Raw genomic sequence first — 27,324 nt, 5'->3', positions numbered from 1 at the left:
TGTCACGACTGCTATGTTGATTGGAACTGCACCCAAGAATTTCACACACCATTGCACTTGTGTATATGGCTGTGTGACAATAAAGTGATTTGATTTGATTTGAGATTTGCCAGTTCTTGCTGTGAGATGTTACCCCACTCTTTCACCAAGGCACTTGCAAGTTCTCGGACATTTCTGGGGGGAATGGCCCTAGCCCTCACCCTCCGAACCAACGGGTCATAGACGTGCTAAATGGGATTGAGATCCGGGCTCTTCGCTGGCCATGGCGGAACACTGACATTCCTGTCTTGCAGGAAATCACACACGAACGAGCAGTATGGCTGGTGGCATTGTCATGCTGGAGGGTCATGTCAGGATGAGCCTGCAGGAAGGGTACCACATCAGGGAGGAGGATGTCTTCCCTGTAATGCACAGCATTGAGATTGCCTGCAATGACAACAAGCTCAGTCCGATGATGCTGTGACACACCGCCCCAGGCCATGACGGACCCTCCACCTCCAAATTGATCCCGCTCCAGAGTACAGGCCTCGGTGTAATGCTCATTCCTTCGACGATAAACGCGAGTCCGACCATCACCCCTGTTGAGACAAAACCGCGACTCGTCAGTGAAGAGCACTTTTTGCCAGTCCTGTCTGGTCCAGTGAAGGTGGGTTTGTGCCCATAGGTGACGTTGTTGCTGGTGATATCTGGTAAGGACCTGCCTTGCAACAGGCCTACAAGCCCTCAGTCCAGGACAGTCTGAGCACTGATGGAGGGATTGTGTGTTCCTGGTGTAACTCGGGCAGTTGTTGTTGCCATCCTGTACCTGTCACGCAGGTGTGATATTCGGATGTACCGATCCTGAGCAGGTGTTTTTACACGTTGTCTGCCACTGCGAGGACGATCAGCTGTTCTTCCTGTCTCCCTGTAGCGCTGTCTTAGGCATCTCCCAGTATGGACATTGCAATTTATTGCCCTGGCCACATCTGCAGTCCTCATGCCTCCATGCAGCACAGATGAGCAGGGACCCTGGGCATCTTTCTTTTGGTGTTTTTCAGAGTCACTAGAAAGGTCTCTTTAGTGTCCTAAGTTTTTATAACTGTGACCTTAATTGCCTACCATCTGTAAGCTGTTAGTGTCTTAATGACTGTTCCACTTGTGCATGTTCATTCATTGGTTATGGTTCATTGAACAAGCATGAAAAACATTGTTTAAACCCTTTACAATAAAGATCTGTAAAGTTATTTGGATTTTTACAAAATTATCTTTAAAATACAGTGTCCTGAAAAAGGAACGTTTCTTTTTTTGCTGAGTTTATGAAATTTTTTATGAATTTAATAATAATAATTATGTTAATCATAATAAATAATTATTCCGCCCAGTGTATGTACAGCAGATATTTTATGACAATTTAATGGCTTCGAATGTGGCTCATCCAGTTTGAGTTAAGCTCCAGAACTATCCGTTTTATACTTTTGCATTCATGCTGTATATTTCAGTTTATCTATATATTTTCAGTCATTATATATCACAATGCATCTTGCCTTTTTATGTGTAGACAGTGCTAGAGCAATATTGTTTGATTTATTTTATATTATTTATTTCATTTATTTTGTACCAAAAAGATCTGAGATAAACATGGCAAATTCCCAGGATTCCTTTCTGGGAGATCAAAAATTCTTTTTTTAGGATTTCTTCCAGCTGTCTTGTGGAAAAGGGTTAAATCCGAGTATCTTCAGTTGACTTCAAAGGCTCAGATTCTTGTGGAAAACTGTATTTCTGACCATGTACTCCAGCCCATCACCTGCCTTCCAGGTGCATTTTTGCATAGACATCCATGTACTTAGAGCCTCCTGTAAGAAATCATTATTCCCTTCCCCTTATATACTGTATAGACAGTACTTAAGATCAAAAGGGATTTTTTCTTTTTTTTTTACATACATAAAACTTATTTGCTTTTTTACCATTTTATCTCCTTATATGCATTCACAGTGAAGTTAAAGGGATTGTTATCCTAAACCTGTTTTAAATTCATTGCCTTGGAATATTTTAAAAGCGCTCACTGAAAGACTTACCAAGCCATGCCGACAGCTGCAAGGTGTTATGGGCTGTTTTTGACAGTTCTTGAAATGTTTAAGACTCTTTGGAAGCCAATTGGCTAAGTGATCTGACAGAGTCAGAGGTCACAAGTGTCTCTCCCGTCCAACAGATTGCTAAGAGAGACACGGGCCGCCACCACTTGAGTTCAACTCGAGAACCATTTGACCTTGAAGTGTCTGGAAAGATATTTCACAAATATAAAGAGAGATAAAAGCAATCTGCACCTGTCTCGATGCTCTTTCTTCCTTGTGGGGGTCGAGCCCCTCCTACTTTAGGGCTGTTAAAACATTCTTTCACTCACAGATTAAAGGTACGCTATGGAGGATTTCTTGTTAGCGATACGTTTTCATTAGCGATAATTAATCATTAAAACTGCATTCTTGCCACACCCTGAATGACTACGGTAAACCTAAAAAAAAAGGATTTTACATTCAGAGCTATCAGGTTTGATTTTTTGCGGGGAATTTCAAGCTTCCTTCAGACATCCGGTGTCCGGCGGCAGACATGCTACGTACTTCCTTAAAATATATTCGGATCGGATACATACTTACTGAGCACTTTATTAGTAACACTATGGTCCAAATAAAGTGCCCGACGTGGTCTTCTGCTGGTGTAGCCCATCTGCCTCAAGGTTCGACGTGTTGTGTATTCTGAGATGCTATTCTGCTCGCTACAATTGTACAGAGTGGTTATCTGAGTTACCGTAGCCATGAGTGTCCGAAATTTTGCGTTGCAGTCATGCAATATGACTGCTCCCTTCTAACAAAGAACAAATCAGAGCATTGCAATTGATGACATTTGTATGTGTTGATTTTGCATGTTTGATGTGTACTCATGTACTTACAGATTAAGGTATTTATCTAGCTGTAACATTTCTATTGTAAAACGGGTCAAATATCTACCTTTCTAATTATATATTTATATAGTTTGTCAAGATTAAATAAGATTTTCCGGTAATAGCATGCAATGAATGTAAACAACAATGATCGTGATTTTTCTTTCCTACAGTGTACACCCGATTTAAGCATACAGACGCTGTAGTCACCTAAAGTGTTTAGAGAAGAGCTAAGTGCACTATTGTCACTCACAAAAGCTTGACTTTTCCTCAATTGACACTCTTGACTTTTCCGTATAATCACACAGCGGCAGTAGCAAGAAATGCATGTTGCTTGGAAACACAGTTTGTGTTCAGAAAATGCTCAGTTGTCACAATCAGTCACTGTCCAGAACCTTTTGGACAGTGAATAGCTGCTTGTTTTGTTTCAAAGATTAAATCAAACATATATTGTTAGGCTTTGTTTACTTCTTTATAGTTGTTGTGGCATGTCTGACTTGTCCTTGTTCTGTCCGCTATCTTACAGATTTGGGAAACTATCTGTACATTAAGGCCAGTCCTGAGACCCAGGGCCAGAAAGCTCGGCTGTTAAGTCCCAGTGTGGATCCAGACAGTGGACCTCTCTGCCTGATTTTTTTGTACCAGCTAGAGGATCAGGGAACCCTGAGGATTCTACTGCAGAACAAACACCAGGAGGAGACCCTCCTCTGGGCCCTTCAAGGAGACCAGCAGCCCATCTGGAAAGAAGGACGTACCATCATACCTCGATCTCCAAACGAATTTCAGGCAAGCAGTTCAAGATTAGATATGATATACTGAGAACAGTAATGTATGATAAACAGTTGGGTGAAGGATATTTAGGCAGTATAATTACTACACTAAAAAAAAATATTCCTTGCAAAAGTAAGAATGGTTTAAATTTGATTTATTTAAATATGCCTAACCTTGCCAAGTATAAAATTAATTAATTAAATGCCAAAGCAAATGCTACCAAATTGTATTTTTTAAAATGAATTATGTTCAGTAAGTTTTAAAAGTTTATACTCCTCTTTAAGTTTAAGCAAATCATATTTATTCTGAATTCATAATGTGTACACCATTTAAAGATTACTCAATTAATTTTGATACAAATTGGTCAGACAGTTATCTAGTATATATTAAGACTTTTTTTTAAGTCTAGGACTGCCAAAAAGCATTAACTTTTGGGATTAACAAAATATGTTTAACACCATTAAACTGAATGCAGTTAACTTGAAACATACAATGCTTATGTAGTTTGACACTGAAGTGTATGTGAAATGCCAGTTAGCAACCCATTTTGCCTCTGTAATCCTACGTGTTTCCAAGTTTAACAGGATATTCAAGATAAAAATGTAGGGTGAGACTTTATCCATTAGGAATGAATTGGATAGTGAAAAAGTAAGGGATTTATGAAATTAGCTGACATTAATTAGGGGCCAAGCATGAAAAAGTCTATGGGAGCCCCTAGAACTGTACATAGAAAAGTTATGAAATTTGGCACACTGACAGAGGCCACTCTGAAATGTAACTGACCCAAATTTGGGGTCTTTCAATCAAATCCTTTAGCGCCACCAATAGTTCAAATTTGCACTTATGTTTTGGCCTATAACTTTTGAACCGCAAGTCCTAGAAATTTCCTAATTTCCTATGATTTCTTGGGTCATGCCCCATAAAGAAATATCAACGCATTGTTTTTCAGCTCCACCCGCTTGATTTTCCGGCATTTCTAATTTTCTGAAAAAATTTGTTTTTCAAACTCTTCCTCGACCGTATGTCTGATTCGTTTAAAATTTTGCACGTAACATTTAGAGATACTCATGACAAAAAGTTATGAAATGTATTATGATAAAAAAAAAAAAACATTCTCGTATGCTTCAGTGAATTTGATTGCGAACATGCCAAAAAGGTTGTGAGGCTGAGTCTTCGCAACCCTTTAGCAATATTGACACGAAACTTGGTATATGTCATCACAATTACGAGTGTTTCGACACAGTGCTACCTAGTGGTCAGGAAATATGAAAAATGTCTATTTTTGCTTATAACTTTTGAATAGTTTGCTGGCTGGTCTCTTTAGATTTCTTGGGGCATACAGAGTCGAATGCTTTTCCTATGTCTGCCATATTGGGCATCGTCCAGATATACGATGAATTTTGTCTTAAATTGAGTAATTCAATTCAAAATGGCTTTATTGGCATGACTGTGAATAATACAATATTGCCAAAGTATCATGGAGTATCATTATTAAATTTGGTATGTGTCATTTGGGCCATGTCCTAGGTACTTAAAAAGTTTGGTGACAGCACCACTTCTTGGTCAAAAGATACAAATAAATGCATATAACTTTTGATTAAATGGGCCTATTATCATGAGACTTGTGTGGTTAGCTTTCTTGGGTCATGCCGAGCACCTTAATACCAAATTTGCCATGGTCGGCCATACTTCCTGTTTGGCATTTTTTATTTAATTTAAGCCCTACTTTTTTAAAACTCCTCCTAGAACGTAAGTCCAATTTTCCCGAAATTTTGCATGAGACACTCATGACAAAAATGTATGAAAAGCTTTTTGATAGACCAAACCGTTCTCGTTTAATGCATCAATGAATTGAATGGCAATATGCCAATATGGATCTGAGGTTATATCTCTGCAATAATTTGCCATATTGACATGAAACTTTGTATGTATTATTGTGACCACACCCTGACAGCATCACATACATTTGGTGATAGCGCCTTCTATTGGTCAAAAGTTATAATTAACTGTATTTTAATACTAACAATTTTACCTATGTTTTTTATGCTGCTTTTCTTAGTCATAATCAGTGATGTCCAGTGATACTTTCTTACATGCCGTTTTGTGTGCTTGCACCTATATTTATTTATTATGATTGTTATAATTACTAATTTTATAAATTTGTTCATATTACTATTACCGCAGCTATATACAAGCAATAAGCCACACTTAAAAAATAAAAACATTTTAATCAGTATTTTTGTCTTGTTTTCAAGTAAAAACAATAAACCTACATCTTGAATGAAGTTTAGCGTTAGAGGATAGTCATTTCAGAGTTGGAGCAAGTTATTATTTGTTGACAAAAGATTAGAGTTATGTGTACAGATAAATCGTTCACAATAAAACCAGGAGCAGGCATTAAGAAAGTATATAGGGTTCATTTAGATTTTTTATATAGACTTTAAAGGTGAAGTGTGTAAGTGGGGGACAAAATGAACGTTTCCATACATACAGAAGCTCACAGAAGTCATGCATTATTATTATTTTTCTGACTTGTTTTCTCAAAATGACTTGATTTAATGATTTAAGATTTGCGATTAATCATCTTAATGTAAAAATAAAATAAAAATAAAAAATTAATTTTGAATAATTCTTGTTAATCCAGTAACAGCCCTAATAATTACCTATTTGAATGATTACCTATTCATGAACATTATTTGCTTACATAATGTACTTTTTTTAGTCTTTGGGAAAATCACTTTAATTTATAATATTCAGAAGAATTTATAATTATGACATTTTCAGTTTTCTCTGTACTTATACGATCTTTTTCATCGCACAGGTTGTAATCGAAGGGTATTTTGAGGGTGCCAAAGGCCACATCTGGATAGATAACATCCATATGAGTGTTAACACACCACTGGAGGAATGTACTCGTAAGTGTACATTTTGTGATTTTCTTTATACTCTTTATACTCATAAGTTATCCTTTTTATAAAATCATGTTCATTTGTAGCTACAGTTTAGACCAAAGCCTTGCATTATCTCTACCTTATACCTGATGTCGGGCCACACACTCTCTCTTTTCCTGTGAAGTCAACTTTATCTCTTAATTGCAGATGGCATGTATTCCAGTTCTACCCTTTTTACTTATGATATGTCAAGATCCTCACTCCATAGAACCTCTTCTTTACTGTGATCAAACCTAGCCATCATAACCACAATCTCAAAAGAGCTTCTCAAAATAGAATTTATTCATATGAAAAGAGGACACACACATATAAATATTGTGGCTCACTGCTTGCCATCAAATGCAAAATATAAAATCAAATCTAGGCCATAAATGCTCCTGGGCCCTGATGCTAATCTATGTTTCATTATTTCTCTCGCGCGGCTCTTTCTGTGTTTGTAAACAGAGCTTTTTAATGGAATTACTTGACAGACCGAGCTTTTTGTGGATGAATCTGTATTGCACAGAAGCTATGCGTGTTATGGTCTTAAAGAGTTTTGTATGTGACCATGTGCTCACTGGTGCTACGATTCCCAGTTTATAATGGGAAAGAATGATTTAGTCATTTTTGGCTCCAAGCATCAACGGTTGGCTCACGACAAGGAAACAGGACTTGGTGGTTCATTTCGAATCCAAAAGTTGGAAGCCTCCCGAGCCTGTCTATGCATGGTGGGAGCGCTCTTATCAACCAAAGCAGTTGGTCTAGCGCAGCAATCTGCGGAGTTCCTGCCAAAAAGAGATCCCCAAGCCCCTGTTCCCACACAATAATTTTTTTTCTAATTGATTTGCAATTCAAAAATTCAAACGGTCTTATTCGTCCCTTTCCCAAAACAATGTCTTCAAAACATAAGACAATGCAAAACTTTAAAAGATGCTCCCACACCAACAGAAGGTTTAAAACAAGCATTATGCCTTCATCAAACCCTGTATGGAGGATGGGATGGAGAAATCAATGTTTATTTTAAGGAAATACAGTATAATATTTAAAATAAAAGCATTAAGAAACAACACCTGGATGTATCTCATGAAACCTTTTGAGAACATGTCCGGGTCATATTTCACCCCAAAGTCAAAAGAAAGATATAAGAAATTATATTTTGCATTATGAAAATAACGCATATTTGTATGACCATTAAGATTTTTTGCATTGTAACATTACTCTAGACCAGTGGTTCTTAACCCTGTTCCTGGAGGCCCCCCAACACTACACATTTTGGATATCTCTCTAATCAAACACACCTGATTCATCTCATCAGCTCATTAGTGGAGACTCAAAGACCTGAATTGGGTGTCAGAAAAAGGAGATATACAAAATGTGCAGTGTTGCGGGGCCTCCAGGAACAGGGTTGAGAACCACTGCGCAAGACGATGTTTCCGGATGTAACAATGCTGTGTGCACTTGGCTGCCGCTTCATATCCTGACCATCTTTTTTTTAATTATTTATTAGTTTGTTAACAAAATCAGCATCTTAATGATCACAATTATTATTATTAGGGCTGTCGATTTAAGTTGTTAATTCAGTGCGATTAATTATATAAAAAATAATGTGTTCAAAAAATTATTACGCAATTAATCATGTCCCCGAACCGTAATAAGGAATATTCCTGCAATAGGAGCAATTAAAGCTTAAACTACCACCTGTTTTCTCCAGGGGGCAGTAAGCGAGACTTCAGCTGTATAGGCAACGCGCAGCTTATACAGAGAACAAACCACACTCACAGACAGCGGACAATACAAGATGAGGACTCACAGCTTGAGTGTATATCTGAACGCAGGGATCTCAAGACATGTTTTTCTAAGTTTCAAACTAAGTTTAACTTGACACAGCGACCTTAAACCGGTATTTTTATGACGCGATGCAGCCGAGACGCTTCAAAAGCATCCGTCTGATTTAGGTGTACATTGATGGGTCCTTAGAAAAGCCCTTATAAATAATCTCAGACTGATTGATGAATTCAATTGCAAAATGGATTGCTGTAAACTCTAGGCTAATGATTGGCGTATGTTCAATAATATGGAAATTAACAATATATTGGATTCTAAAGCCACTTTTTGTATGGTCTTATCAATGCTTTACATGTCTGCCACAATAATGTTATGCATTCTAATTATCTGAATCATTTTTTTTTATAATATAAGTATTTTATTTATAATTATTTCATCATTATATTTTGAATTATTGTTATTTGAGGGGCTTTCTCTGCGAATATTTATATATTTGCGATTAATTGCAATTAATTGGATTAATTAATATGCATACCATGTAATTAATTAGATCAAAAAATGTAATAAATTGACAGCCCTAATTATTATTATTAGTTTTTAAGACAATTGAGCAAATTTAACCCCCCAATCTCTGTAATGCAAAAAAATAAATAAATCAGATTATTGTAATGCAAAAAATAACAAAATATAATTTAAATTGGCAAGTATTTATACATCATGGTAGTATTTGTTGTTCTGAATTTTGATTTGGGGATAAAATATATGACCCGGACGTTTCTTCATGAAATTCACCCACTTATCTCTCAAGCATTGTTGCTGACTGTGCCTACAAAGCCAATAAAGCCCTTTTTTTTTTTTTTTTTAGAAAATAAGGGATACAGAATTTTGAAACCGTCTCCAATGTTGTTTTTTTTATCATGTTTTTTTTTTATTATTATTTATTTATTTATTTAGAGTAATCGCCGTTTGATAGAGCACGCCAAGGAACATACCCCAGAGTTCACCTTAGATTGTGAATTAATATTTTGCTCTGTTTGTGTCTCTCTATCTCTCTCTCTTGTCTAGAGCCTTTTGCGGCATTTCCCCCGGACATGACCGGTGAGTTGAAACTCTCTGCCTCGGGTGTGAATGTTTGCACTTCCTGCTCTCTGCTCTGCTCAGCACTTATTGTTTACAGTGAAGTTCTAGAGTTCGTTTTGACTCCTTGCATGTGGTATTTATGCAGTGACTCAGGGAGCCTGGGGTTGGGTGTTTGGCTATTTGAGGTGACCATTCCGTTTCTGACATATTTATGCACCTTTTAAGGTCCCTTTAAGGATCCAATAGAGATGAATAAGTTCATGTCATTCCAAACCCGTATGACTTTCTTCCGTCGAACACAAAAGGAAATATTTTGCTAAATGTTTGCTTTTCTGCTGCTCGTATTTCATTTAATGAAAGTGAATGGATACTGGTGCTGTCAAGCTCCAAAAAGGACAAAAAAGCACCGGACCCACTTTATATTAGGTTTCTTTAACTACTATGTACTTATGCATTTGCTACAATGTATTTATTATGTACATACAGTACGTGTTGTTGAATTGTACTTACATTTAAAGTATCTGCATTTAATTACATCTGTAGTTACACTGTTAATCTAACCCCTAATCCTAAACCTAACCCTACCCTATCCCTAACCCTAAACCTACCCATACCTCAACCTCAGTAGCAGCAAATATGAATCTTGTGAGAATTTTACAGAATAACATGTAGTTACATAGTAAGTACATTGTATTGAATGTATTTTAATGTTGGTACATAGTAGTTAAAGACACCTAATATAAAGTGGGACCAAAGCACCCTAAAAGTACAGCAGTTGATGTCACGCATGTGCTATATTGCAAGTCTTCTGAAGCCACACTATAGCTCTGTGTGAGGATCATTATTCGCATCGTTGCTCTCAAATCTCATTTATGTTTCCGCTCCTTCAAAAATCATTGGTCACAAGAACCAATGGCATTTTAATTCATTGACCTCAAACCAGGTGTGACTCATTATGAGGTGCCAAGTTTGAAGTTGTGTTAGCGTGAGTGAGATTTGACAGCTAGATTTTTAAAATCATTTGTAAAAATCGTTATCTTTTAATCAAAAATGACTGGAAAAGTCATGGAAATTCAGGTGTGTAAACCTTGGAGTATTTGAGTATGAGGTCAGTAGATGGGACATTGTGACGCATTATTAGTATTATATTTTGACTGGAAGGTCTCAATTATTCGAGGGTTTCACTTTTGAAAAACTTCCAAACATATAAGCATATTAGCATCCACAAACTAGTACCTCCACTTTCTTCTATGAAATGAGAGTGCACAAAAAAAATCAGGCAGAACATTGTCGCTCTCCCTAATGAGTAGCTCTGTCATGCTCCGCAGCTGAATATAGCATAACAAGATGTCTGCCTGTGCCGGGTTCTGCTCAGATGGCAGGATTGCATCAGAGACTCGCAGTGTGACTCGTTGGAGTCCCTGGAGAAACGTTTTTTGCTGTCATTCTTTTCTCGAATGTTATTTTCTCACACGGTGCTTACTAATCCTTGAGAGCTGACAAGAACTTCTGCTTTCACTTGTTGTGTGATCATAACATTTGTTACTGTTTTGATTGGTTGCATAAGAAGGTATGTAGGGTTGTATTTATTTTCAATGTGTCATGAATTTGTGAAAGCATTTCAAATTTAAAGGCCAACACAAATCAAAATGTATCCCATTTGCTTTCTTAATGCAAAAACCTGGTTTTACTGTGTAAGATTGATTGTTCACATTATTCCATATTAAAAAATGTTGCATTCATAATACATTTTATTAAAATGTAATAACATATGCCACCTCTGAAATGACATTCCTTTTCTACTGACATCACAAATCCATATTTTTTCCAATAGCTTGGCACGTTTCTTATGGAGGGCCAAATAACTCAAAATTAAATAATTAATTAATTGTTGAAATATTTAAATAAATTATTAAATGCATAATGAAATTGCTAAAAATTATAAAACGATTAAATGAATCATTAAATCACTAAATAAATAAATGTTCCTTGTATTCCATTTTAGCATTAGTTTGCATCCATTTTCATTTAAGCACAAGCTTCGTGTTTTCCTTTTCAGGGTTATAGTTATCCACATGTCACTCAACGTCAGTGGGCGTCACCTTTCAGAGTAGGACGTCCTCTTCCAATGACCTTCTCTCACAGAATCAACACCTAAGTAAATGTCATGTATAGCCTTTATTTTGAGCAGATATCGCTGCAGGAATTGCTCCAAAAAGGAGCAGGTGCTCCAAACCGGCATTAAAGATATAAGGAGCCCCTTACCTAACCCTTAACTGTGAGTGGAAGTGACGCCCCCTTTTGGAGTTGGCGCAACCCCCTTTTGGAGTAACCACGCCCGTTCGGAGTAACCCCCCCCCCCCCCCCCCCAATTTTGAGGTCTCCGGCCTGCAGATATATCTACTTGTTTATTTCCCTTACATTCTCTATATGGGTTGAAATTAAGTGATTGTCAATGTTTTGGTTGGCAACTTCATCTGATCTGTTATTTAACCAAGCTTAGCCATAGTTTTAGTATGAAAAAACGCGCCTAAACTCACTAACCAGATAGTCCAGAGAAATCGATTTTAAAAGGTGATGCCCACTGTCATTGAGTGGCATGCTGACAGCAATTACCCTGAAAATGAAAAGGCACAAAGCTCAGGCTTAAATGAAAAATCAACCCAAAGATAGAGCTAAAATGATAATGGAAGCAAACTAATGCTAAAATAATAAAACAAGGGACATTTATTGATTTATTTAGTGATGTAACAATTCATTGTAATATTTAATAGTTTTTTTAACGATTTCTTTATGTATTTAATTATTTATTTAAATATTTAAATTTGAGTAATTTGGCCCTTGTACGTTTCTTGTGCGTAATGCCCAGTTTTCACAATCCGATTAATTCCAGATTGAAGTTTATCCCTGAATTTCTTCTCATTCAATATCTTATTTCACTCGGAAATGCTTCTGATTATGGAGGCAAAATGGGCTGCAAATGGCATTTCATGTTGACCTTAAATTCTTAATTACTTTTCTTTCTTTTATTAATTTATTTATGAATGTGTACATTAATAGCATTTCCTATGGTTAAATAAATGAAAAAGCAGGGGCCAGATTCACGAATCACTCTTAAGAATAAAACTTTTCTTAAGTACTTTTTAATTTATTTCGTATTTTCTAACTTTAGAAAAAAGTTAAAAAAAAATTTGTTTTCCCAAAAAGACTTCTTAAGAATTAATTGTACTAAGGAACATTTTTACAAACTTCTTATTATTTATCCTAAGAGCTTTCTTAAGTTTTTCTTAAGAATATGTTTAGGAATCCAGCTCCAGGTCGTCTAAATAAAGCATATACACATACTTGAGTGGATTAAACTATATAAGATTTATGTAACTGATTCACTCTTGCACACTCAGGTCTATCTCGCAAAATTTCAGCACTTTCAATTGCAGTCTTTTGAAATTGTGAATGTGATGCATCACAATGTGTTGAGGTAGTTGGTGATACCCAGCCCTAGTATGGTCTACTGCAATAATCAATAATCAATAATCTGTAGACATTCTGTGAGAACTGAAAGACCAAATCAAGGGAGAACAGAATGCATGTGCCTCTGCTTGGCAATACAGCCTCTTGTTTTGAATGCAGCCCCAGTGTACCCCTAAAAAAAATAAAGTTTTATCGAGAACTACCAGCACTTGCCATGTAGCCCACTGCCCTTTGAATAGTCCTGGAGAGCCATTCGTCCCAAAGTCCAGCATGCAACCAATCACTGAAGCAGTCCGCTGTACAGTATAATGTATTGTACGGCATTCTCACTCCCCAGGACTAGAGCAGGGCAGTCTTTATTTACAACATGCTTGGACTCTGACTCAGGTGTCTATTTGTAAGCATGTTACATAACTACACTGCATTCACACCCATTGTTTCACTGTATACAGCGCTATGCAGCTGAACCAATTGCTGAACTGACATAATCTGGTAGTTGAAGTGGTTGAGCATAGTGCTCATTTTTAGTTTTTTTTATTTATTCATAATCTTTTGATGACTATGATCTTTAAATGAAATAAATTAGGGATTTAGGGTTAGATTTTAATATTTTGTCATATTATTTTGTCATATTGCATCTTACTGTGACTTAAATGATATATCAATTTAGTTGATGATAATGTCCTAAATGACTAAAATGTACAGTAGGTTAAACTGTAACAGACCAAACTTTATTCAAATATTCAAACATGTGAATAAACATTTATTAATTTAAACACGTATTAAGCATATTAAAATATTTATCAACATAATATGCAAAATGTGAAAATGCTCCTTGTTGTGAAAACCTTAAATAACAGCATATTATGAGTATATTAAAGTATACGCTACTTTCTAGAAGTTACTGTGTTGTGAAATCCTCAAACTTTAAAGATAAATGTAGAGTAGAGATTAATTTCATAATAGAAATGTTAAAAATTAATAGAAACAAATTTTCTGTGTTTTGGAGACGGTTTAGGATATTGCATTATGTGTTTGTTTTTTGAGGGAAACAATGTATTCATAACGCTAGTAATGCATTCTGACTAACGCATAACTAAGTTCAGGTTTACTGTGTATTCACTTCATTGTCCGTGCTGATAAACTGTAACATTATGTTTATGTTGTGGATATAGCTGCATAATCTCATATATTTATATGTGACTAGTGTGTAAATTTAGTATAAGTTCACTTTGGATTCACTGCAAATGTATGTTGTAATATTACTAGGGCTGATGATTTAATGCATTAATTTAGTGTGATAAATTATATAAAAATATATGTAAATATGTATTATATTTCTAATTATTTAAATTATGTATTATTTATATTATCTTTATTTAATCATTTAAAATACATTTCTCAGCAAATATTGATTATATACGATTAATCGCAATTAATTAATCGGCATGTCATGTAATTAACTTGATTAAACATTTTAATCAATTGACAGCTATAAATATTACATTTGTGTTGTGGATGTAGCTGATTAACCTCATATATATTTGTGTCTTTTTCGTTTCGTCTTTATTATCGTTGATTAAATAAAAAAAAAATCCTTCAAGTCGTCATTTTTATTTGTATAGCGCTTTTCACAACACATGTTATTTCAAAGCAGCTTTACAGAAAATGATGCTGTAATGTCTGTAAATGTGATTGAAAATCATGCTTAAAAAATTATTTGTCTTTAGAACCACAGTGAGCAAGCCAAAGGGGGCTGTGGCAAGAACCCCAAAACTCCATAGAATGAAATAAATAAATAATAATACATTGGGAAAAACCAGGCTCAGTTGGGGGAGCTAGATCCCCTCTGGCTATACAGCATGAATATAATGCCAATATTATTATATTCATCAACAAATACTTTCGTAAGTTATTTACATTGACGAGATTAACACCAGTCCTAGCAATGCCAATGTCATAGGTTCCATTCCCAGGAAACAAAACTGATTAAAAACCTATTGTAGACCTTGTAAGTTGCTTTAGATAAAAACATCTGCCAAAATGCATAAATATAAACTTATTTCCCTCAATAACTGTTTCTCCACTTGCCAGCAATTATTTTGATGTTGATTCCCAACAGTGAAACATTTATGGGTTGTTTCCAGTTTAAAGCATGGAGCTTCTACATTTTGAATGCCGAAACAGTAAATACAGTACAGCTTTATGCACTTTGATGGCATTGCCATGCTTGCATTTGACCGCATCGGTAGTGTGGCGTATTATCACAGCTTGTATATATCTCTCCACCAGGGGGAGCCCTACCTGGCAAGAGTGAGCCAACAGTAGATACGCTGTCAGTACCACCCACTTTGCCCAACTGGTATTACATAATGGCTGGTGGAGGTGCCATCTTGTTCCTGGTCATTGTCATTCTCATGGCCATTTGCTGTCGCCGTCTTACGGCCAGGAGGAACCAACCCACAATGGCCTACTACAGTCCCCACAATGCACATTACCCAAACGGTGGCATGCATAGGGCTGGGGTGACGCCCAAGTTAACTGTATGGGTTGAGAAAGGTGATGGAAACTCCTACTGGTGAGAGGTCTGGACTTGTTAGATATTTGCCTGCCATGTTGACTTCATGAAAGAAGCCAAACAGACAAAACAGACTGAAGAGTTGGTTTTCTTGGAGAAAAAATTCAAATAATTACTCCAAGATGATTGTGGTATCTTCCGGTACCATTGGAGGCTGTATTTGGATGCATCCAAGCGATACCTAAATTTTCAGTTCCTCGTTTTCTTATTCTTTTTTGTCGATGTCTTTTTCTTTCCTGGATACTGACTGTTGGGCTCAAGGAAGCCCTTGTCTTACTGGTGTGCTTGTTTACTACAAAAACATTTAGCCAGCTCATACTTATTGGCTGTCTGGAGGGACCTTCTCTAAGAACAGTTTGGAATCCAGCCTGATGATGTACGCCAAGCCAAGAGGATGTTACAAATGACCTTAATCACCAATCCAGGACTAACTTTGAGCCAATTTTCTGTACTTACGTTAAATCAGTGAGATTGTAAAGTGTCAGAACATTGGTGAACACTAGAGTTAAGAGCTGTCTGATGCAATCTTTGCACTTGTCCCCTACATTGATTGCGAATAGCTCTTTACCTTATTATAGTAGAACATGATAACAGACCTTTGATGAAAGAGTTAATGCTTGAGACATCAGGAAGCTTTCAGAAAAATTACAGAATATGGAGGGAACTCCAATAATGAGAATGTGCTTTGAGGATGTCTTAGCACTTTTTTTAACACAACGCAAGCATGATATCATTAGTAATAAGGGCAGAGAAGGTATTGCAAATACGCTAAAAAGGTCAAACCGATTTGTGCATGTAAACAACCTAAGTCTGATAAATGGAGTGTCCACAAAAGATATTATGAACAAAGTAGTTCCACAATGTCCTTGTCATGATGAACATTGTTTTAAAGTCAACATGAACTCAGAATTGACCCTATTTATTTTCTTAATACATGTTCCTAGTCTAATCAGTCTAATAATACCACTTTTCACAATCTAATAAATTCTCAATGGATAAAATCAAGGCCCCGCCCTACATTTTCTTCACTGAATATTTCGTTTTACTCGGAAATTCATCACATAATGGAAGTAAAATGGGTTTGCGAATATTTCATGTTGACAATAAACAGTGTTTTAATTATGGTTGCATTTCAATGAAGTGCTACACTCAAACGAAGGGATGGCACCACATTGAGATAAGAGACTTATGGGTATGGGAAGGGTTAGATATGAAAGTCTTCATCTTTTTTGTTCATTTCTGTCTTCACAGTGGCATTATCTAGGTTCTTCCTTTGTATCTCACATTTCTTACATTTTTGTCAAAGAACCCCACAAAACTGCGTAGGTGTGTGTTATTCTGACCCAACGCTTGCTGGTGTTATGGCTCCAAAAACAAGTCCCATAAACAAAGACAGCTTTTCCTTCTCCGTCTCTTAGCAATGAGGAAGTGATGTGAGAACTGGGCTGGGAGAGAACTTTGTGCAGATATCAACACCTGGAAGCAATTTTGGTTCACTGAAGCGTCGTGAAACTTCAAGAATGATTAGTAATGAAAGGTGTCCAAGGCTACCATATGCTGATATGTTGATTCAGTGATTAAATTGAGTTGTCATTCAATTTAATATGTCATAAATAATCAGTTCTCTGTTAGGACATGCATCGATTCGCTACATTGCAAAAAAGTACTGTGGTGGTATTAGATGTAGTACCGTAGTACTTTGATACCATGGTATTGTTTGATTACCATATTCAAATATAATGGTATTTAAATGGTACTCTAAAGTACTTTAAATAAGAATATGGTATTACCATCATTGCAGTGTCCAAAAACCATGGTATTACAATGGCACCATGTTAAAAAATAAAACACAAAAATACCTTGGTACTTTATTGTAGGAGTAATATCTCACAATTAGAACACAATTTTCCTTTCTTTAAAGAAAAAGTTCACCCAAAAATGAAAAATTACTTTTACTTTCATTATCTGGAAAACATCCATGTTAAAATTCTGCCTAACATCTCATTTTGTGTTCCATGTGGTTTTGGACAGAACTTTCATTTTTGGGTGAACTATCACTTTAAGAATGTTCAAAGGAAATACAGCAGATCTAGAATCAGCATTGAAGGGTTTGTGATATAGAAAGGTGGATAAGAACAAGAGAAAGATAGATGATCTTAGTTCCTTGTGGACTTTTTTAGTGCTAATTCCTGCCGTGAGGTCGTAAGAGATGTTTTGGCACTGTCATGCAATGTGCTTTTAAAGCAGATACTTTCTCGCTATTTTTTTCGAAAACCGTAAACCCCCCTCGTTTGATCACACGTTTTTCTTCACTCTTGAATATTTTTTAATTAGCTAATGGACCAGATACTATTTACTGAAGCTGCTATAGGCGTTCCAGTCCCCTCCTCTTGTCTTGCATCTTGTCAACTTTGAAAACCACATTAATGAGCGCAAACGCTCTCTCGAGATCTCAAACGTCACCCAGCGAGGTTTAACGCCAAACAGCCATTCTTCTCTCCTTTCAATTGTATCATATTCACCACTATGACAAATGTCTAATAAAGCAAAACAGTCTTGGGTGAATTTATTTAACAGTTGCTCTACTTTTGTGGACAGCATTTCGGCTTAAAAACTTGCATCTTATTCACTAAACAGTTTAACTAGGAACTATATGTGCTAAACAGTGTTGGGTAAGTTACTCAAAATATTCATTACAATTGACTAATTACTTCTTTAATAATTTAAGCAGATTAGTGTACTGATTACTTAATCTAAAAATTAATCACATTACGAACTGTTTTACTTTTAAGTTATTTTCTAAATCACTTTTCCTAGAAAAGTTTTTGGTTTTCCGCTCATTCAAAATGTCTATATTTCCTCCTCATTTATTGTCCCACACCTTTCAGCTGTCACAGAAACGCTAACAGATGTACATACTGTATGAATTCTTATTTTAAGTGTATTATACATATTACTTTAGTGCAAGTAATGTACTTAAAAGTAATTACTTTATTTGAAAATCAGTAACTGTAATCAGGGGCGTAGATTCCAACACCCCATCACCCCCCATTATTTATACCATGATCAGTGAAAACATGGGTAAATGCTTCACGCTGCAACCCCACTCCCCAATTTTCAAGCCAAATCTATGCCTTTGACTGTAATCTGATTACAAGAATTTAAGATGTAATGCATTCCACTACTTTTATTTACTTAAAAATAATTAGATGACAGTTACTTATTACTTTGTAATTGAATACACCCAACATGGTGCTAAAATAGTGCTGTGCCATAAGTTTTTTAATGACATCATTGTCATTCTTTTCGGCGTGAACACGCCTCCATTCTATGTAAATTACACTCATTATAATTGCTGCCGCAATTAGCGTTTTGCTGTTTTGCGAAAAAGGTTTTAAATTGAATTTTATTTTGAAGAGATGTGTAATTTTTTAGCGATCATGGCAGCAGTATTTTATCACTTATCAGTAGGGATGTCATTAAATATCGATATATTGATTATTGATCGGCACATTATTTTAGCGATATATTTTTGAGCATTCGATAATTTGTGTGCATTCCCATTCACTCAGTTGGCCATCTGTTTAACTGTCTGGTGTAATAGTGCTGGGAGACCCCAAGAGGGTGATATACCATTTACTGTAGCCGGTCGTGGTCACGATCACACACACACACACACACACACACACACACACACACACACACACACACACACACACAGGACGAGTTGATGCGGCGCAGGAGATTGCAGTCCAAAGTTACGAAGGTTTTTGTACTTCTTCAAGAATGAACAAAGTGATGTTGATTTTGCAGGTTAGTGCGCAAACTGAACGATTAGAAATGGCAAGGTTTATTATGCAATTTCTCTCTGTATGTAGCCTTGAATAGGTCTTTCATTCAATCTGTCAAATCACAAAACGACATACTTGTAACTGAAAATACATTGTGTAGACTCTATGAAAGACACATGTTCATATTAGATCATCTAGTGATGGCTAGAGTAAATAATCTTTGTCCTTTGATAATTATTTGGGTCGAATTTAATGGAAAACTATGTGAGTTGAGCTCCGTGGCAGCGCAGAATGTTGACGCTGAGCATTGGCGGTGTGTTCGTACCTTTGTAGAAAATAAACAGAAAATATTTTAAAAATGCGCCATGTTGTCTGCCAGATGCGTATGGTGTGTGACCCACTTTACCAAAGTTGTGTTGAGAAATATGTCTGAAGAGACAAAGACTATTGTGCAAAGAGCAGCCCTACTTATATCTGAATAAAAATCCCGATATATATCGGGATTAATCATCGGGAAAATCTTTCAATTATCGATGCGTAAGTATCTTTCCACACATTCAGCATAATAACAATGTGTTTTTCAGGGTGCCTGGGTAGCTCAGCGAGTATTGGCGCTGACTACCACCCCTGGAGTCACGAGTTTGAAAAAAAAAACATAAAACAATGTGTTTTTTAGCATTTCCAGGAGTCTGCATCCTCCAAAATCTAGCACTCAGAACCAACTCGCAAACTGGGAAATGTGTACCTTATTAGTAAACAGGACGCTAAAACAATGCAGACAGTACGTGCAAATGACGCTATCAGTGAGCACGATTAATTCTTAGTGTATTCCCCCTTTTCTTTTTCAAAGAATGTAGGACTGCATTTGATATTCACTTTCCTACAGATGTCTCCATGGATCTAAATAATGCTACTTTTAGTCACAAGCATCTCGGTTTGTTGAAGATTCAACAACATTCTCTTCGGAGATTGTGAGTTTTGTAGAATAAATCGCTCACTATGAATCCCGTAAAACTACCGTTTCACATCGTGTTCTCACATTGATTTCTCTACTTTCAGATGCAGTAGGATCCAGTTAAGACATTTTGGAACAATGCAACACTGTTCCATAAAGCCATTTGAAAGTAATAGGCCTTTTATTTCACCGCAAATCTTACTTAGGTGGTGGAGATGATTATGATACAGATTATGACTTTAACCGTGTTTAAAATGATGATGACGAGGATGATAATGCACTTTGCTTTATGAAAGTACCTTATAACTGTGGTCAGCCTATACCTCACAAACTTTGAAATTAGTAAATTGTTTAAAATACGAATGTGAACAGAATATTTTTGCTTGATGAATTTGTGGCTTGAAATTCTGCTTTTAAAATGTGACAATAAAATCATATTTTTCTAATCAGCAATTCTTTGTATCCCTATTTATATCATCAGTGCAGTAACAATAGACATTGCCCTATTTTCTTTGTGCGTGCTCTAATGTGTAATTGTGTAATGTGTAACAATGTGTAATGTGTGCTTTGTTTAGTAATTATGTAGACCACATAAACATGCTTTTATCTGTACTCTGTAATTATGTAACATTTCATACGATTCCTTAATAATTTCTTGTTAAGCCTTGAGTCTCAAATTACACTTATTTAGATCTTCATCTGTCCAAGGCCACATCCACACCCTTTTCAGTTTGCTAACAATTCATTTTCCAAAGTATGCAGTAATGTTTTTGGTGGAGGAAAACATCCTGGTTACTTGCATAACCTCCGTTTCCTGATGGAGGGAATGAGACATTGTGTCGATGTAGTGACACTAGGGGTCACTCTTGGGAGCCCGAGACACCTCTGGTCTTTGATAAAAGGCCAATGAAAATTGGCAAGTGGTATTTGCATGCCACTCCCCCAGACATACGGGTATATATGGAGCTGGCGTAGAACCACTCATTCAGGTTTTATGCTGAGGAGCCGAGACAAGGTCCGGCCATTTCAGCAGGTAGTTCAACGTTGTGGCAGGAGGTACACAACTTCTCATTCCCTCCATCAGGGAACAGAGGTTACGCAAGTAACCAGGACGTTCCCTATCTGTCACTCACTCAACGTTGTGTCGATGTAGTGACACTAGGGGTCCCTATACAAAATGCCGCAACTGGCTACTGTGTTACGTGAACTGGCGGTGTGTGACGGGCAGACCACTGTGTGCCTCGTAGCCAGCGCACCAGGCCGACACGTAACCTCCTCCAACACTGTTATGAGTGTCAAACAGCCCTTTGGGACAACCCAAAAGATAGAGACAGGCTAGCCCAGTCGTGGCCTCTTCTCCCCTTCTTTTTTCCACTACCTAAAAAAAAGGGGGATTATCCAACTGGGCTGACCAGGTCTAGTCGGGGGTGTCCCTCCCAAGGGGAGGACACCACGGAGACCACACCTCGCCCAGAGAGAGGGGGGTATTAAAGTGGAAATACGTCACATGGTCTTGCCGAGCTATGTCGGAAGTATGCCATGTGGAGAAGTCCCATGGTAGGTCCTACCCTAGGGGGGAGGAGTTACTACAAGCGTGGAGACTGGGGCAGAGGGGCCTCTGCCCAAGGAAGACGCAGTGAAACAGGGAAATGAATTAGTGCCAGATGGTGCCCCGTCCCTGAGAAAGAAGGTCCTTCCTCAGGGGAATTCGCCAGGGGGGGTGGGGGACCGTTGCGAGGAGCGTGAGGTCCGAGAACCATGTCTGGGTGGGCCAGTAGGGTGCTACCAGTACGACCTGCTCCTTGTCCTCCCTGACCTTGCACAGGGTCTGTGCAAGTAGGCTCACTGGGGGAAACGCATATTTGAGCAGTCCAGGGGACCAGCTGTGTGCCAGCGCGTCTATACCGAGAGGTGCCTTGGTCAGGGCGTACCAGAGCGGGCAGTGGGAGGATTCTTGGGAGGCGAACAGGTCTACCTGTGCCTGTCCGAATCGACTCCAGATCAGCTGGACCACCTGAGGGTGGAGTCTCCACTCTCCCCTGAGGGTAACCCAGGGTGTGAGTGGCTCGCAGCGACTTGAAGTGCTGCTGACTCCAGAGGAGGAGACGGCGGGCGAGTTGTGACATACAACAGGAGCGCAGACCGCCTTGACGGTTGACATATGCTACCGTTGCCGTGTTGTCTGTCTGAACTAACACGTGCTAGCCCTGGATCAACGGCCGGAACCTCTGCAGGGCGAGCAGAATTGCCAGCAACTCGAGGCAGTTGATGTGCCAATGTCGCCACGGGCCCGTCCACAAGCCGGCGGCTGTGTGCTAGTTGCAAATGGTGCCCCAGCCCATCTTGGAGGCATCTTTCGTGACCACGATGCGCCTGGAGACCTGCTCTAGGGGAACGCCTGCCCGTAGAAACGCGAGGTCAGTCCAAGGGCTTAAGAGGCGGTGACAGACCGGCGTGATGACCACGCGATGTGTCCCGCGGCGCCATGCCCATCTCGAGACTTGAGTCTGAAGCCAGTGCTGAAGCAGTCTCATATGCATCAACCCGAGCGGAGTGGCCACCGCTGAGGATGCCATATGCCCCAGGAGCCTCTGAAAGAGTTTCAATGGAACCGCTGTTTTCTGTTTGAACGCATTCAAACAGGTCAGCACCGACTGTGCACGCTCGTTCGTGAGGTGCGCTGTCAACGAGACTGAGTCCAACTCCAAACTGAGAAAAGAGATGCTCTGAACTGGGAGGAGATTGCTCTTTTCCCAGTTGACCTGAAGCCCTAATCGGCTGAGGTGCGAGAGCACCAGGTCCCTGTGTGCACACAACATGTCCCAAGAGTGAGCTAGGATTACCCAATCGTCGAGATAGTTAAGAATGCGAATGCCCACCTCCCTTAACGGGGCAAGAGCTGCCTCTGCGACCTTCATGAAGATGCGAGGGGACAAGGACAGACCGAAAGGGAGGACCTTGTACTGATACGCACGACCCTCAAATGCAAACTGCAGGAAGGGCCTGTGTTGAGGTAGAATCGAGACGTGGAAGTACGCGTCCTTCAGGTCTACCGCCGCGAACTAATCTTGATGCCAGACGCTTGCCAGAATACGTTTTTGCGTCAGCAACTTGAACGGGAGTCTGTGTAAAGCCCAATTCATTACTCGCAGGTCCAAGATTGGCCGCAACCCACCGCCTTTTTCCGGTACGAAGAAGTAGGGGCTGTAAAACCCCTTCTTCATCTCAGCCGGAGGGACAGGTTCTATCGCACCCTTCTGTAGGAGGGTGGCGATCTCCACGCACAAGGTAGCAGCATTTTCGTCCTTTACCAAGGTGAAGAGGATATTGCTGAACCTAGGCGGATGCCTGGTGAACTGAATCGCATAGCCGAGTCGGACAGTCCGGATCAGCTATCGCGATGGATTGTAAAGCGCAAGCCATGCATCCAAGCTCCGCGCAAGGGGGACCAAAGGGACAATCTCGTCAGACATACCTGCAGGTGGGGCCTCGCAGTGGGGCAGAGCTCGAGGTGCCACACCATGTTGTGGCCGTGCTGAGTCTAGGGACATCGAAGCACTTACCTGGCTCCTTGTGACCACCCCCGGAACAGCCTGGGACAGGGGAGGAAGAGGCCTGTCCTCGCAACCCATGGAGACTGTCACATTGGGGGCAAATCTGTGCCACAGCTGGGCGCGCAGGGGCAGGGAGACCGCCGCTGGAGCGCCAATCCTGCAAGGATAAAAAGGTGGACGTGGTCGTAATGACGGCCGTGCATACCGGTTATGTGACCCAGGGAACGAGGAAACTGCTCTTTTGCTGAACTGTTGGGTACCACAGCCACTTGGGCATTTGGTGAAATTAAATGAAAAAGCAACAAAAGATTCTCCTCCCGGCCCTCCACCGGGGGATGGAGTGGTCTGTTTACCAGCTCCAAGGTGGGTTACGTCGTCGCTGGGTTGCCCGTCTCAGGGGCGCTTCGAAGCCTTCCGTGGGTTCTTGGCAGCTGGCCGTGAGACGGGTGGTGTCTGCTTCCTGCGGTGGGCTCCTTGCCGGGGCTGGGCCGAAGGGGTGGGCTGTGGAAGAGCCGGTGCAGTCACCGCAGGGGGATGCCCTTGGCGACGAGCAGGCGGGGTGCGGGATCTTGAGCCATGCTGGGGCAGGATATGCCGGATAGCCTCCGTCTGCTGCTTCACCGTCGAGAACTGCTGGGCAGAGTCCTCGACAGTGTCGCCGAATAGGCCAACCTGAGAGATAGGGGCAGCAAGGAACCGTGCCTTGTCGGCCTCACCCATCTTGACCAGGTTGAGCCAAAGGTGGCGCTCCTAGACCACTAAGGTGGACATCGCCCACCCGAGAGACCACGCCATGACCTTTGTTGCCCGGAGAGCGAGGTCAGTCGCCGAGCACAGTTCCTGCATCAAATCTGGGGCTGAACTACCCTCGTGCAGTTCTTTTAGCGCCTTGGCTTGGTGGACCTGTAGGAGAGCCATGGCGTGCAGGGCAGAGGCGGCTTGGCCATCAGGGACGACATGAACCTACAGGCCTTGGACGGGAGCTTTGGGCGTCCGCACCAGGTGGCAGCGCTCTGCGGACATAGGTGCACTGTGAGCACCTTATCCACTGGGTAAATCGCAGAATAGTCCCTGGCCGCCCCACCATCGAGGGTAGTGAGGGCGGGGGAGCTGAAAGATTGGGACCGGGCAGGAAAAGGTGCCTCCCACGATTTTGTCAGCTCCTCGTGCACTTCCGGGAAGAAAGGTACTGGAGCGGGGCGTGGCTGCTTTGAGCGGCGCCGCGAGCCCAGGAACCAATCATCGAGCCGTGAAGGTTCAGGGGAAAGCGGAGGGTTCCAAAGCTTGTCCACCATTTCCACATCAGCCTGTGACTGGGCGACCGTCCCCAAGGGGGGGAGCTCAGCTGAGGCTTCTGCGTCCAACTGGACGAGCCCGCTCTCCGATGCTGTGCTCGAGAGCTCATCAGCTTCACGGGCTCCGAACTAGAGGTCTAACTCGCCGTGAGACGAGTTAGACCTTGTCCAGAAGCCCAATTGGGGCAGACAAGCATGCTGGGGAATGGGAGGTCTGTGGGGAAATACTTGGTGGAGGTGGTCCCATTGGGGTCCCCAAATCGCCCCCAGTGCTAGCCGCGCTGGCCTCATACCCGTAGGTAGAAGGAACGAGGCGGGGAGCCACTTTCTTACGAAAGCAAGCCAGGACCACAACGTTGCCATGGTCATGTTCTCACAGTGAGTACGTGATCCATCCACGAATGCTGTGGGTCGTGCCCAGACATGAAAGACAGCGATTGTGACCATCTGAAGTTGAGAGGTAACGACCGCAACCAGGAATAACACACAAATGGAAAGACATCTTTAAAAAGATGTATCTTTAAAAAGACATTCCGTGTGTGCCGCCCTTTTAGAGAAATATACTCTTTTAGAAAAATATACTCTCTTTTTTCTGCCGAAGTGTCCAGGGGCGTTCTCTGCAGTGCACCAGTGCAGAGGAGGGAGAAGCCGCTGAAATGCTCTGTCAGATCCAGCAGAGGTGAATGAACAGACAGCTCAGTAAGCATCGACCGTTCGGCTCCGAAGAGAAAATCTGAATGAGTGGTTGCACGCCAGCTCCTTTTATACCCGTATGTCTGGGGGAGTGGCATGCAAAAACCACTCGCCAATTTTCATTGGCCTTTTATCAAAGACCAGAGGTGTCTCGGGCTCCCAAGAGTGACCCCTAGTGTCACTACATTGACACAACGTTGAGTGAGTAACAGATAGGGAACGGCATTTTAGTGTGGATGTGGGGCATAAACTTGCGAAATTAATGTGTTTTCAAATGAAAATGTATTAGTGTCAGCATGGCCTAAGGCCTGAAACATTCTCTGCACAAGTACGCGAATGCAAACGCTTCTTGCTGCAGAAGCTTGACTTTCCGAAATGCTATTCATAATGCAGCGCAGCGCACGTCTACAGTTAGTTTTCTCTTTCAGGTCAATTATTGTCATGACAGAGCAACTGTTGAAGTTATCAACATATTTATAGCTAGCTATATGAAATACAAAAATAGTTCTCACTCACATCTGCATTTGCGTACTTGGTACGGTATGTTTCTGGCAGCTATTACATTTGTATTTTCATTTGAGCACAAACCACATTAGATCATATTGCATTCTATGTCTCAATTTAGTTTCTCCGTCTTTATTCACAGTTAAAGAAACCGAGGTTGGAAATGGGCGCCTCTTCAACAGTAGGGACCACATAAATGCTGGTGAGTTCCTACATCTGCATGTGGCATTTATTTCCAAGATAGCATAGGCACACTTTTCAAACAAAATATTTCACAATCACGGTTTGAATTAAGACAAAAGTATATTTGGGCAGTTTCTAGTTTTCAAATATAAATGGAAGGTTACTATTCTAGGACAGCATGTGAACATTAAAGGAACTCATTATAAATACACTAAAAATTATCTTGGGCCCAGTTGGTTAAAAGTCACTTCTGAGTAAAGCATGATTTGTTTGCAGATGCCACTTGGTTTGAGTTTCTGTTATCTAATTAAATAAAATAGATGTATTTGGGGCTGAAGTGTGACCAACTACTTCTTAAAGGCAACTTTATTGATTCATCCATTGTGTTTTGAGATTATGAAATGATGTGAAATCATTTAAAGTAATATTCTAGGTGTAATCCAAGTTAAGCTCAGGCCATATCCACACTAATACATTTTCGTTTGAAAACGCATCTTTTTCTCTACGTTTTGGCCTTCCCTCCACACTGAGATGGTGTTTTTGACTGCAAAAACTGAGCTTTCAAGTAGATACATTTTAAAACGCTGTATTTGCGTTGTAGTGTGGACGGGGAAGACGGAGATATCTGAAAACGATGACGTATTTGTTGTCATGTGACGCAGTCATGTGATCCATTCAACCAAAAACAATCAAAATGGCGACCCATGTTGTAGCGGTGTTGTTGTGCCTTTTATTCACTTTGAGAGTATTGTTAAAGATAAATGTTACTTTGTACAACGTTCACAATGCATTCCTTCATAGAGATGCAAAGTTTACTAAG

The 27,324-nt window shown here is 39.9% G+C and overlaps 1 protein-coding gene across 4 annotated transcripts in view; it reads left to right on the top strand.

Moving 5' to 3' along the window:
- The window catches only part of nrp2a (neuropilin 2a), a 125,310-nt gene that overhangs the window by 92,855 nt on the left and 5,131 nt on the right, over positions 1-27,324 (top strand). For 2 of the 4 annotated variants that reach the window (XM_051702163.1, XM_051702161.1), the window contains 4 exons: positions 3,441-3,700; positions 6,507-6,600; positions 9,466-9,498; positions 26,464-26,523. In XM_051702163.1, coding sequence (XP_051558123.1) covers positions 3,441-3,700; positions 6,507-6,600; positions 9,466-9,498; positions 26,464-26,523 — 447 coding nt within the window. Of the gene's footprint in view, positions 1-3,440; positions 3,701-6,506; positions 6,601-9,465; positions 9,499-15,243; positions 20,729-26,463; positions 26,524-27,324 lie in introns of those variants that run through there. The other 2 variants (XM_051702165.1, XM_051702164.1) reach the window with 2 other exon arrangements.

The sequence above is a fragment of the Myxocyprinus asiaticus genome, chromosome 7 (genome assembly GCF_019703515.2).
Source record: "Myxocyprinus asiaticus isolate MX2 ecotype Aquarium Trade chromosome 7, UBuf_Myxa_2, whole genome shotgun sequence".
In the NCBI taxonomy this organism is placed as follows: domain Eukaryota; kingdom Metazoa; phylum Chordata; class Actinopteri; order Cypriniformes; family Catostomidae; genus Myxocyprinus; species Myxocyprinus asiaticus.
Note: the sequence above shows the minus strand (reverse complement) of the source record. Positions and strands in the feature narration are given on the sequence as shown.